Consider the following 13,558-nt stretch of genomic DNA (forward strand, 5'->3'; position numbering starts at 1 on the left):
AGACGACAAAAAACAATAAAGAACACTTACATTGAAAATTTTATATATAAAAAAAAAAGAATCTTTCTCTTAATTAAAAAAGTTAAGATAATCCAATTATTTTTCTTATTGTCATCCTAGTGGATCCGGATTTGCGTGTGTTTCAACTAAATTGTTTAGTATTTATTTTTTGTCTACACGACATGTTGTTAAAGAAAGTTAGAGATTCTCTAACAAAAAAGTATATGATTGACTTAAATATAAAGAAATGAATACATTTTCCATCTTTAAAATCTATACCTACATTTTTTTTATAAATAAGAAGTGTTTATAAGAATAAAATATAAGAAAAATTGGTGGGATCATGTCTTAAAATGAAAAGTGTTATATTTTTTGTGAACACTCAAAGTGGCAAAAGTGTCGTACTTTTCATCCACGGAAAGAGTATTTATTTTTGAGGTTATTATATTCAGTATCTACTAGTACTATTTCTTAGGTCGTTGTACTAGTCAATCTAAGAAGCATCATATCCTTACGCTAGCCGGCCGCGCGTAGACTCCATTTTCTGGCGCAAATGCTGCATCGACAACTCTTTTGCGGCTGCGATCATTTGTCAGTCTTTCCGTCGCGCGTGGGCGGGAGAACATACACGTAGATGATATCAGTTACATGCTTTTAGGAAAATGTTGAGAGTTGCATATGTTGTTGCAAGTTAAATCGTCTCATTCTGGTTTCGAAAAAAAAAAATCATCGTCTCATTCTCATAATTTTGTTTTCAATAAATTATAGTTCATTTTTTTATTTCCAAGATTTTTTCTTATTTAATTAATTACACATTTGAGGCGAATCTATTTATTGTACTAAAAGAAAATTGTCTTCTAAAATTTTCATGCAAAAATATGTAACAAAAATAATTTTTATTAGTCATATATACATAATCAGTGTATGTTCACATTTTTTCAAAACTTTTTTCATAATTTCTATGTATTCATTTTATAAATATGTATGAATCCTTAAAACTGCCCACCGAAATACATGTCTTTTGACCTCTCTAAAAAAGCATGCAATTTCAATATATAAAAAATTGATATAATATAGATATGAAATAAATTCAAAAGTTTTGGGTTGAGAAGAGGATTGTATCCAAGTACATTATTGATGAGGAGTAAACTTTGCATCAATGCTGTACAATTAACATGGCTGAAATCTTTCTTCTATATTATTATTATTAACACAATTATTATTATTATTATTATTTCAAATATTTTGTGTAGCGCTGACTTGACAGGGCTGACCTTATCAATCGGGGATTATCTTGGCAGCTCAACAACTCAGGTCCAAGCTCAAGACTCATGTAATAAGGGCTTAGGCCCAATTATTTAAATTAATGGGTCTTAGGGGTCAAATGGGCCCAAGTGCCCTAGTTTTACTCTTATGGCTATTAAGAGGACATTTTATTATTAGTTGAGGGGGCTTTCAATTCATTTTCTCACCATGTAAAATGTAAATTTTCCCATTATAGTGAAAAACCTCAAAAACCCACCGTGGATGTAGATATAACGATCGAACCACGTAAATCCTCGAGTCATTTATGGTTTTATAGTTAGATGTTGATTTTGGATTCATCAATTATAATGTTCAAATTAAGTTTAATATGATCCTATGTAAATTCAATAAATTTCAAATGTGACTATTTTGAAAATTCAATAACATCACTGAAATGAAGCATTAATGAACATTGATTTTTCATTAATGATATAATTTAAAATTTAATATTCTCTTCGTCCGTGATATCGTTTTCATATTGTGGACAACGCGAATTTTAAGAAAAGTGGTGAAGTAATAGATAATAGTGAATATTGTAGTGAGTGGAGTTTGTGCCCCACAATAAAGACATTTTTTGATGAAAATATAAGGTTAAGAGAATAAAGTGTTATGTGAACACTACAATTATAAATGAAAATGAAAACGATATCGCAAACGGATCGAAATGACAAATGTGAAAACGATATCTCGGACGGAGGGAGTATATTTTTAAAATTAATTATACAATTCATAATTTTCATAATAGTATACTCCTCCAAAATATAAAAAGAAATCACATGTGTATGTATAAAGAATATATGCACATCATTTCAAATAACACTGCATAGGTACGAAATGAAAATTCTTAATTGTTACTATACTTTAGAATTTGTATATAATGAAATTTATTTTTTTAATATCGCACTTTTCTTTCTGATTAATTATCACGATTTTCAATAAATCTATCAATGTAAGATTTATAATTAATTTTTTAATAAAAATTTAACTATAAAAAAGAGATAAATCATATACATGTGTTTAAATATAAATAATAAACATTAAAAAAAATTAAGTTATTTTTAAATTTAAATAAAAAAACAACACGCAATATGCAATTTTGCACATAGCATGAGACACAACTAGGGATGGCAACTTACCCACGGGTAACGGATATTCACGATTACTCGACCCTAATAGGTGTGGGTTTGAGAGGCATTTGATATTCACGGATGGTTTCGTGGTTACAATTCACTATTCATTTAGTTCGCGGGTATGAGTTTGGAGACTTACTATATATACCCGCGAAACTCATTTACCTGCAAAAAATATATGCGAAAATACCTATGAAATAATACCCTTAAAATATGAGCTTTGGATATACATATCAGATATGGGCCAACATATCCTTTCTGAAAAAAGTCCCAAACACTACCTAAACCCTAAGTCCCAGACTTTGTTGGATTTTAAATTTTAGTTGATGAATTTGGATATTAATTTTGAATTTAAACTTTCTCATTTGTGGAATTGAACATCGATGAAAGATGTAGATTTGAACTATGTAATTTGTGGTGATTTTTTCTGTGTATTAAATTTACTATTAATTTATATTTAAATTTTGTTTTGGTAGCTGGTGGCGGGTTGGCAGATACCCGATGGGTGGCGGGTTTGGATAACATTTGATATCCACGAATAGTTTCGCGGTTAAAATTCACTATTTATTTAGTTCGTAGATATGAATATAGACAACCACTATTCATACCCGTCGTACCCGATTATCATTCATAGACACAACTAGTTGTAGTTATGGCACAAGCCTACACTTTTGGAAGTTTCGAATTCAACATGAATTTTGTGATTTATTTTATAAATGATGTGAAAATATATTTTCCACTAACTTATCAATCGTTTTGATGCACAAAATAATATCAAAATGATGTTATTTTGATGTTCAAATGGAAAATATATTTTCGCATAATAAAATCATAATATCCACATCGTATTTAGATTTTCTATGTTAAATTTTTTAGATTGAGAATGTCGAATCATACTTTCTCAGTCTCAATAGTAGTATTTCATTTTTTTTTTTGCTATCTCAATAATAATACTGTGAATAGGGACCCATTATGGGTCGAAATTTAATCTACCCACTCTCAGTATTGGGTCCCTATTCACAGTATTATATCATTCTTGTTTTGACAATATATTGTCTCCCTATATTTAATATTTAAATATTTTTTACCAATTCACTTTATCTATTTTTTATATATTTTTTAATTACCGTGCCTAAAAGCAACGGACACTATTAATAAAATGGGCTATTTTTGCAACTCAATTCAAAGGTGATGCCATAAATTGTAATTAAACCTTTAAAAAATGAACATTTAGAAAAATGATCAAGCTCCACTACGCTACTATGACTATTCCCAACCAGGGGGCTTAGCCCACTGGCCACCGGGTCCTCACTTAAGTGAAGTGACCAGGGTTCGATCCCTCTTGGGAACGAATTGGTGATTGGAGATATAAGGTGGAGTTTGGTGAATGGAGAGATAAGGTGGTTCTTGGAGTGGATGGGGAACTAACTACTAACATCTAACATGACTTTGACCGACCAAAAAAAAAAAAAAAAAAAAAAAAAAAAAAAAAACGCTACTATGACTATTCCCAAGTCAAATGAAGAGAGGTAAAAAAAGAAAATGCAGGAGATTATGTTTATCCTTTTTTTTGTCAATTTGTGTTCTGATTTTGGAGCTGAGTGGGGGAATATCTAAAAAAGAAAAATAGAAATAAATAATGTGCAACCCAAAAGGCATGGAAGGTTGGAGAATCTGGAAAATTGTGGAGTAATAAATGTCCCAACAGATACCCATGCCTTTCAGGCTTTCACTTCCTAAAAACCAAGGAAATCTGCAATAACAATATTAAATTCCCTTTAGATATAATGTAAATATTTTATTTCATTTTCTCATCTCAAAACTGTACTATTTATTTATCAATCTCTCGTATGGCCATATGGGAAAGAAATGATTGACTCCAGAGGCAGGGATGAAAGAGAGAGAGAGAGAAGTACATAGAATAAGGTGTGATTCCACATGTTGACAAATTTCAAGTCATTGTTCTTTGCAAACAACACTTGTTCATGTTTGTGTCTGCGCAGGGAAAAAGATCTTATCTTGGATCTCTCTCTCCTCTCTCTCTCTCTCTCTCTCTCATGTTGTTGAAGGTGCTGATTGATCAAGAATTTAATTTGTGGGTGTTGTGATCTTTTTCTTTTATTTTGAAGGTTCTCCAATGGCAGCACAAAGATTCCATCTTTGGACATGGGGTCCTTAAATTCTTGTCCTTTTTAGTGCAGAGAAATTCCATCTTGTGAAAGCGAATTCATCTCTGTAGCTTTCTGTCTACTGCTTTATTTCTGGCTAAATTTTTGACTCTCTGGATTTTGGAAAATCAGAAAAGGATTCCCAGTTTGAGAGGTAATTCTCTTATTTCTTTTTATTCTTCACTTTCTTGGATTTTGTTTAGTTTTTATTTTTTCTTTTTCTTTGGGGTTTAAATCTTAGTTTAGCTTGAAATACTTTGCTTTTCTTGTCTGAAGATACTTACACTTTTCTTGCATCCTTATTTTCTATGTACATTTGTATTCTGAGAAACTGTGGTTCAATTCTTGCTATGGTATGATGCTGCTGTTGAATTTTCTTCTCAACATGATAATTGTCTACCCATTACTAAATTTTTGCCATAATGCATCACTTAGATTTTTATGGTTTGAATGCATAATTCAGAAAGTTGAAAATTTGATGCCTTTTTTGAATTCTGGGTATATTGAAAATTGATGCTTAAATCCATTATGGAAATTGGAAAGTGAATGTTTTTCCTTTCCTTTTTTTGGATTTAATATAGCTTTCAGAGAAAAAAAAAAAACATTCTTGGTATATTCTGACTTAAGTTGTTTACAATGTAAATAGGGGAAAGCCTATACTGTTTGATTGAAAGAATCATTCTTGTTTTCCCTGCAGTTAAGGTGTTCAAGTGCACACTCTCTCTCAATTGTGTTTCTTGATTGTAACTTTCTTGTGCTGTAGAAATCGGACATTTGATTATTGTGGATGCTTTGTTGTTCCAAACACGTTACTTGTATTACCTAGTCCGATCCATGCTTTTGTTGAATGTAGCTCTTGTTTATTCAGGAATGGGAACAAAGATACAATCTAATCCGTTTCTGCGGGAATATCACTCTGTCATTGACCTTGATGCAAGCACAAGCAATGCAACGAGATCTTCGTATTATGAAAACGGGAAACTGCAGAATGGAACGAATCCAGACTCAATAATGTCTTTTGACATAGAGAAAGTGAAGCAGACGATTCTCGAGCATGAATCAGTTTTCAGAAACCAGGTACTGATCACCTTGATCCTGAATCTATGGAATTTATGAAATCTCATGGTGTTTTCGTGTTTGATTGTTCAGCTCGGAGAACTGCACCGCCTTTATGGAAGGCAACGGGAGCTGATGAACGAGATCAAAAGGAGAGGAATGAACAAAGATGAAGTTGTGGAAGAAAAGTTTAGATTGAGCTATTTGCTCTCTCCCTTCCCTACTGAAAACGCGAAGAGATCATGGAATCCCTCACATAACACCATTTTTCGTGGTGGAACATATAACCTCGGATTTCAAGAAAGATTTTCTAAGTTTCCCGTTGCTGAGAGCACCTCTGAGAAAAGGAACCATCTGGCAGCATGTGATGGAGACGATAAAAACTCTCTTTGTGCTGTTCAGGCATCTCAACACGGTGCCAATGCCTTGACATTTGGTTTGTACAACAGAAACGGTTATCCAGGAGACGAAAGGATAATTAACCCAAGAAATGGAGTTTCTGATAGGCTCGTGCTGTCAAGGGCAGAAATATCTGGGAATTCATGTTCGAACCTCAATCTTGTCACGAAAGATTTCTTCCACGGTTCACTAGATATAATGAATAAGGAAGGCTCACTGAGTATTCGCGGATTGAGGAACGAGAGGAGCGGAAAAGAGCATCTGTCTGATGACTATGCTGGTAAGCCTATATAAATCACATTCTTATTCACATCTTTCAACATCTTATTGCAGCTGTAGTTTAATTCGATTCGATTTTCTCACTGTACTTTGTGGTTTGCTTGGATCTTCGTTTTCGACTAACTCAGCAATGCTTTGCTATGTGGTGATGTCTTGTAAGATATCTAATTTGAAGAGATTAATACTTTCTTGTCAGCATTTTTAGTAACAGTTGTTTCCATCAAAATGCCTGTTTTGCTGTCATTAGTGCCATTTATATTTGTATTGTTCGTCTGCATACAGAAATGTGTCGTTCACTAGTACTCTTGGTACAATTTTACATGCATGCTCGACAAAGCATGAAGATGAGGAACTACTTTATAAAAACACGAAAAAGGCATTTCTAGTACTCATCAAGGTTTACTAGAGCATTATTTCCATTTTTATATGTACATTGTCTTCTGCTGTTGATATCATCTTTCATGCCGTGCCTAATTCAGTTAATTCTCCAGAGAAAAGGAGAATCGACAAACATTCTTCATTGGGAGACCTCTCCTCTGGAAAGTCGGTGGCGTTTCCTCAATCCCTATTGGTTGAGCCACGAAAAGAATTTTCAAATAGCACATCACTCTCTCGGAAGAAAAAGAAGATATTTGGAGTTGAAATTTCTGAAGGAAATGATGATGCACTTGATTCGATTCCTAACATGTCAAGTAATTTGGACCGAAGAGCTGGAACTCGTGAAGAGAATCACCGCGTTCCCACCTCGTTGATTGCTGATTCATTCATGCAAAACCTTGGTCTTCATGGAGCAAATCGGAATGAGGGCAACAATGAGAGATCAAAGGCAGAATCAAAAGGTGAAATATCGAGCCAGGAAGGATTGTCGTGTCATTCTGGTACGAAAGGGAAATGGTTGGATAGTGATTCCAAAATAGACTTCAAGAATGTGGATAACTCGAACATGGCTGCAGAAGCCTCTAAGAAGTCACGAGAGATGATTCCTCAACGTCGTATTCTTTCAGACTGTGAAAGAAACCAGGACAATCCTAAAGGATCATTGCCATGGTTTCTTAGAGATTCCCAAGTAAGTACTGACCTCGATAACGGGGCGAGGAGTTCCTATTTTATGAATCTTGACTCGTTGCAAAGCCATTCCCATAAGTTCTTCGCTAAAGTTGAGATGCCCGATGGTGCCTTGCTGACTTCAAATCAGAAGAAGGAAGTCAAGGGTCGTGATTCTAGTGAAAATCTTGGAATGAAAGATGGTGTTTTAGATAAAGGATTGAATGGCTACATATCTGATCTGAGGCATTGCATCGACTTGAACTTGTCTTTGGACGAGGAGGGTGCTCCGTCTGCACCCTCTCTCCCGTCAGCTATCGTGAAAATAGCTACCAGGGAGATAGACTTGGAGGCTCCGGCAGTTCTTGAATCCGAAGTGGATGCATCTCCTAAAGAACTCGACTCAAGGGAAATAGACGTGTCACAAGTAAACTCCGGATCACCTTACAAAGAATGTGACAAAATTGCAGCAGAGGCCATGATTGCTATCTCATCATCTGTGGAAGAGAAACTGGTTGATGATGATTCCTTCTCTAGTCTAAAATGGTTTGCAGAAGTTGTTTCGTTGGAACAAGGTGCTGCTGCAAGCGTTGCAATGAATCAGAGGCGGGCCGGTGAGGTTGAAGAATCGATTCCTGATGGCATGGACTACTTCGAATTCATGACACTAAAGTTGGAAGACTCCAAGGAGGAGCACCATCAATACGAGCCATTCGTGTTGAAGGCTCCGAGTGATGATGAGGCCGGAGCTGCGCTGACCAGAAGGACTCGGAGAGGGCAGTCGAGAAGGGGGAGGCAACGGAGAGACTTCCAGAGGGACATCCTCCCCGGTCTAGTCACACTGTCGCGCCTTCAAGTGACGGAGGATTTTCAGGCGTTCGAGGAGTTGCTGAAGGCCGGAGGTGCTACCTTGCAGTCGAGGCCGTCGCACCGGGGATCCACGAGGAACGGGAGGGGGAGGAAGCGTTTGGCTACGTCTCCGACAGTGAAAACACCTTGCTCGACGCAAGCAGAGCAGCCGGTTTGTCAGATCGAGGAGAGGAGTTTAGCCGGATGGGGAAAGAAGACACGGCGTCTGCCTAGGCAGCGATGTCCTAACGCGTTCCTCTCTTTTCCGGTGAAATGTTGACTGGGGCCGTCTCTCGATGAGTTCGCCCTTGTGCCTAGCTCTGCTACCAATTTGTGTATATAACTATAGAGGTAATATTGTTCAGGTATTGGCCATTTGCTTTGGTAAGAGAAGCACTTCATTGTTGATTTAATGTACACTCAAATCACAACATTGATGAGAATGCAGACCATTTTTTATGACTAGTGTTCTTGGCCTTTTTTTTTTTGGTAATAGGTTAGATGAGTGTACAATTTAGTTATATTTTCATGATAGTATTAGTACATGAACTTATATTCAAATTTCAAATCTTTTGTTCACAAAGGGTAAATATCATGAAAACTCCTGAACTATACCCGTTTTATCAAAAATACCCTGAACGTATCGAAATGTTCTCTAAACCCCTAATCTATGAGATTTTTATCAAATATATCCCGCATTTATTTTCCGATCACCGGAAACGTGACGTGGCTCGCTGGATGCCGCAGTGTAATTTATATTTTATTTTTTTTAATCCATGTCATTTTATATTCATTTTTTTAATCCATGTCACTTAATAAATGAAAATACATCTGGAAATTAAAATTCACTTTTATTAACTTGGAATTAAGAATAATCTATTTTAATAAACCCTAATTGTGAAACATCCTGGCGATTTTAATAAGACTCCACATTTGATAAAGTGCAAATTCCCTTTTACTTCATCAACTATTTCACTCATACTTGGGATCAGAAACATAACCATACAAAAATAAGAATTCGATTATCAAAACAAAGAGGAATTACGTTCCAAAACAAGAGGAATTATATTGATAATCAAGAGTCAAACTACAATAAAAAAGGAACTCTCCCTCTGCGTAAATCAATTTTACACTAAACAACACAACCATCATCATCATTCGGTTCTTCTTCATATTTTGTCAGAACCGCTGTCCCCCCCCCCGCTTCCCCTTTCCCCCGCCGGAGCTACTGGCCTTCGACTGCCACGCGAACTCGGCGCATATCTGGAGAGATTGGCAGAGAGAAACGACCCGTCGGAGCTACTGGCCTTCGACTGCCACACGAACTCGGCGCATATATATCTTGAGAGATTGGCAGAGAGAAACAATCTGCTGGTAGAGAGGTTAGCGTGATTTATTTTCTTCAATTAGGGCATGAGTTTTATTAGAACTACCGTGAATTTATTCAATGGTAAAGTGAATTTTAATTTCCACATGTATTTTCATTTATTAAGTGACATGGATTAAAAAAAGTGAATATAAAATGACATGGATTAAAAATAATAAAATATAAATTACACTGTGTGGCATCCGGCAAGCCACGTCACGTTTCCGGTGGCCGGAAAATAAATGCGGGATATATTTGATAAAAATCTGATAGATTAGGGGTTTAGAGAACATTTCGATACGTTCAGGGTATTTTTGATAAAACGGATATAGTTCAGGGTTTTCATGATATTTATCCGTTCACAAATTATTTCTCTTATTTCGATTTGAATTAGCAATAAATATTTTCTAATTTTGCATATAATAACTAACATCAATTGATAGTTTTGGACTGTAAATCAGATCTACACCTTTCCATGCGACAGAACTTTAAACTTCAATCAAAGCAAATAAAGGGCAAAAGTGAAAAGTACTCGACAAAATCTATGGACTTTTATGACTCCAATGTTGGGTGCACATGGTCATTTTTATTGACATTTAATTCTTTTTTCTTTAAATTTATTAGATTTTTAGTTTCTGTAATATGCAAATGTTACACTGCTCTGCTTCCCAAATACTAGTAGATCATAACATAATAACATGCCAACTTATTAAGATAGTTTGATCCATTTCTCTCATAATTATGAATCTATTTTTGCCAATAAAATATTGGAAAAACCCTAAATTTTTTCTTTCATCAAAATCCTCAATTTCATATTTACCCAACTCTACTGCAGAGAATCTACCTGAAAAATTTGTTTCTTTTTTGGAAACCTGTCCAGATATCAGTTTTCTGAAGAAACTGCATGCTTGTGTGATCACACATGGCCTTGAACGCAACATATTTCTGGGCTCCAAGCTTTTTAATTTACTTGCAAAATTCAATCTTTTGGCAGAATCTAAATGGGTTTTCAACAAAATCATTAACGACAATCTCTCTCTCTGGAATTCAATTGTTGTTGGGTATTTCAGAGCCGATCAATACAGTGAAGTTTTAGGGATTTACTCGAAATTGAGGCGGAAAAGAATTGGGATTCACAGTTCCTCGATCACTTTCGCGTTGAAGAGTTGCGTTGAGTTGGGGGCTTCTAAATTTGGCAGGAGCCTCCACGCCGACGCCGTTAGATTCGGATTGGGTTCTGATCGATTCGTGGGTTCGTCGTTAATTGAATTCTACACTAAATGCGATCGAATTGGGGAAGCAGCTAAGGTGTTTGATGAAATAGCTGAGAGAGACGTGGTTGCTTATACTTCCTTGGTAACAGGATACTCTAAAGCTGGCGATCATCGCGCTAATGAGGCGTTTCGAGTTGCAGCCGAGATGCAGATGAATGGATTAGAGCCTAACAGAGTGACATTGGTGAGCTTACTACGTTGTGCATCGCAGTTACGAGCTCTCAACGAGGGAAGATCCATTCATGGCTATGCAGTTAGAAGAGGAGTTGGTTGTGGAGATGAAGTTTTCGAAACAAGCTTGATAGATATGTACGTGAAATGTGCTGATCCCAACCCTGGCGCCATTGTTTTTGACAAGATGAGCAGGAAGACTACTGGTTCAAGAAACGCATTGATGGCTGGTTATCTTCAGTTTGGACAGCCATTGGAAGCCTTGGCCATTTTTGTTGAAATGCTTGGTGAATCTGATCTTGATTTGATTGCCTTGGCAAATGGACTATTGAGTTGTGCTGATTTGGGCTATTTGGATATAGGAAAGGCCATACATTGTCACATAATTCAAGAGGGAATCGTTCTTGATCTTGTTGCCACGACGGCCTTGATTGATATGTATTCTAAATGCAGGAACTTGTCCGCAGCAATGGATGTCTTTCACAGAACAGAAGCTAAGGATGCAGCTATGTTGAATGTGATGATTGCTGGCTATCTTCACAATGGATGTGTGTATAGAGCCATTGAGACGTTCCGTGGGATGTTTGCAACGCGTGTTAGACCGAATACTGGCACCATTATCAGCGTTCTCTCTGCACTATCCGATATGGAGGATATACGGACAGGGAAGTGCATCCATGGCTACACATTCAGGCAAGGTTTGGAAGCAAACACAGACATAGCAAACCAGTTCATAAACATGTATGCTAAATGCGGCCTCATAGGATGCGCTGGGCGAGTCTTTGGTTGGATCAAGATCAAGGATCGGGTGTCATGGACATCGATGATGACAGGTCTGGTGAACCACGGCCGAGCTGATGCAGCAATGGCATTGTTTCTGCTTATGCAAAGGGAATTTTTGCAACTTGATGCTATCACATATACATGTTTGGTTCAGGCACTGAATCAGCTCGGATCTTTGATGCTAGTGAGAGAAGTACATGGACGTGTGTATCGAGAATTTTTAGAGAAAGATACAACGTTGGTGAATTCCCTTATTACTACCTACTGCAAGCAGGGAAAACTCAAAGTGGGAAGCACTTTGTTTAAGCTCATGGATGAGAAGCAGTTGTCATCTTGGAACACTATGATAGCTGCGTATGGTATGCACGGTGACTTTGTTCAAGCCCTCAAATTGTTCTACCAAATGAGACGTGAAAGCATCGCCCCCGATGGAGTTACATTCAAGTCGATACTCTCTGCCTGCAGCCACACCGGCCTTATAGAAGAGGGCTTCCATATTTTCAACTCCATGGAGAGAGTATATGGGATCATTCCATCTGATGATCACTATGGTTGTTTGGTGGATTTGCTGTGTCGAGCCGGGAAGCTCGAGGAAGCTTACAATGTTCTTGAACATGCCCCATCAAGACGCAATGCTTCAACTCTAGGCTCTCTGCTTGCTGCTTGCAGAGTTCATGGGAACTCCGAGATGGGTGAAAGAGTAGGACGTTTGCTACTGGAGATCGAGCCAGAGAACACGAGCACCTACTGCTCGTTGTCGAATCTGTATGCTGGAGGAGGAAGATGGGATGAAGTAGCCCATATTGGAGCTCTTGCTAAGAGAAAAGGTCTGAGAAGGATTTCAGGATCCAGCCTTATTGTCTGAGCTTTAGTTTGAGTTTTGAGCCATTTTGGAAGAAAATTACTAATTTTTGTTGCTGATGTACAAACAATGGAGTAGCATTTTGATCATTGCAGATTTCTCATTTCAACAGGAAAATTGGACTAGTATGTTATAGATAATTTTCAACAGGAAAATTTTATTATGAAAATAAAAATTGTTATAATGAAATTGAAGCTAGAAAAATTATATAAAGAAATAATAATAAAAGAAAAAAGGTCCTACCGGGAGTCGAACCCAGGTCGCTGGATTCAAAGTCCAGAGTGCTAACCACTACACCATAGAACCCGATGTTGTAAGATCTTTGTTAATTATTTTTTTATTATTAATTTTACTTCACAGGGAGATGCCACCTCATACCAAAGCTCAATATTACCACAGCTTTTAACCAAACTGTGATTAATATCATGTGTAAGGGTGAAAAAATCATACACCCTACAAGCGGAATTTTCAATAAGATCTGCGTATCGATTGATTTATTGTATAACCGCGTAATTAAATTGAGAAACATTAAATATATCAAAGATTTTATAATTGAAAAGATGATTTGTAGCTACAATGTTCTAATTTCTAAAAGTTATGTAAAACATAATTCATAATATAATCCTAGGACTCAAGTCACTCAACTGAGAATTATTAGACAATGTCATTCTCCCTCCGATCTATAGATAATGTAGTTTACCTTTCTTGTAGCTTTTGTGGCATTGCACAGTAAAAATTGTGGATATTGACCTATAAATATTCAAACTTTTCTCATTTTTTGATTTTGAACTTAACTTTAAAATCTGTTTATAAATATCTTAATTTTGTATTTTTTTGTGATTTTGCACCCGACAAATTTTTACCTCAAATCG

At 36.4% G+C, this 13,558-nt stretch overlaps 2 protein-coding genes and 1 non-coding gene across 6 annotated transcripts; 2 read left to right on the forward strand and 1 right to left on the reverse strand.

Annotated features, from left to right (window-relative positions):
• The first annotated feature begins 4,097 nt into the window (after positions 1-4,097).
• LOC130989618 (uncharacterized) lies at positions 4,098-8,695 on the forward strand. 4 transcript variants are annotated; one of them, XM_057913637.1, is made up of 5 exons: positions 4,098-4,361; positions 4,565-4,757; positions 5,472-5,680; positions 5,753-6,338; positions 6,829-8,695. In XM_057913637.1, the coding sequence occupies exons 3-5, from the start codon at positions 5,474-5,476 to the stop codon at positions 8,508-8,510; spliced, it is 2,475 nt and encodes an 824-aa protein (XP_057769620.1). In that variant the 5' UTR covers positions 4,098-4,361; positions 4,565-4,757; positions 5,472-5,473; the 3' UTR covers positions 8,511-8,695. The 4 variants fall into 4 exon arrangements, with proteins under 4 accessions (XP_057769620.1, XP_057769618.1, XP_057769619.1 ...); XM_057913635.1 differs by having other exon boundaries at positions 4,142-4,361; positions 6,817-8,695; XM_057913636.1 differs by having other exon boundaries at positions 4,142-4,757; positions 6,817-8,695.
• Positions 8,696-9,983: 1,288 nt separating this feature from the next.
• Positions 9,984-12,803, forward strand: LOC130989619 (pentatricopeptide repeat-containing protein At4g21300-like). The gene has a single exon (XM_057913639.1). It carries the CDS (start codon positions 10,338-10,340, stop codon positions 12,687-12,689), a length of 2,352 nt encoding a protein of 783 aa, XP_057769622.1. The 5' UTR covers positions 9,984-10,337; the 3' UTR covers positions 12,690-12,803.
• Positions 12,804-12,920: 117 nt separating this feature from the next.
• Positions 12,921-12,992, reverse strand: TRNAQ-UUG (transfer RNA glutamine (anticodon UUG)). Its single transcript has one exon. It is a non-coding gene; the product is annotated as a tRNA-Gln (tRNA).
• Positions 12,993-13,558: the final 566 nt, after the last annotated feature.

Source organism: Salvia miltiorrhiza, chromosome 6 (assembly GCF_028751815.1).
Source record: "Salvia miltiorrhiza cultivar Shanhuang (shh) chromosome 6, IMPLAD_Smil_shh, whole genome shotgun sequence".
NCBI classification, from domain to species: domain Eukaryota; kingdom Viridiplantae; phylum Streptophyta; class Magnoliopsida; order Lamiales; family Lamiaceae; genus Salvia; species Salvia miltiorrhiza.

What these genes read in the sequence shown, in the direction of transcription:
- LOC130989618 (XM_057913636.1), top strand. Translation starts at nt 5,474, where the DNA reads ATGGGAACAAAGATACAATCTAATCCGTTTCTGCGGGAATATCACTCT. An exon ending in AATCAGTTTTCAGAAACCAG is followed by an intron (nt 5,681 to 5,752) that starts GTACTGATCACC and finishes TTGATTGTTCAG; the next exon opens with CTCGGAGAACTGCACCGCCT. An exon ending in TCTGTCTGATGACTATGCTG is followed by an intron (nt 6,339 to 6,816) that starts GTAAGCCTATAT and finishes TGCCTAATTCAG; the next exon opens with TTAATTCTCCAGAGAAAAGG.
- LOC130989619 (XM_057913639.1), top strand. Translation starts at nt 10,338, where the DNA reads ATGAATCTATTTTTGCCAATAAAATATTGGAAAAACCCTAAATTTTTT.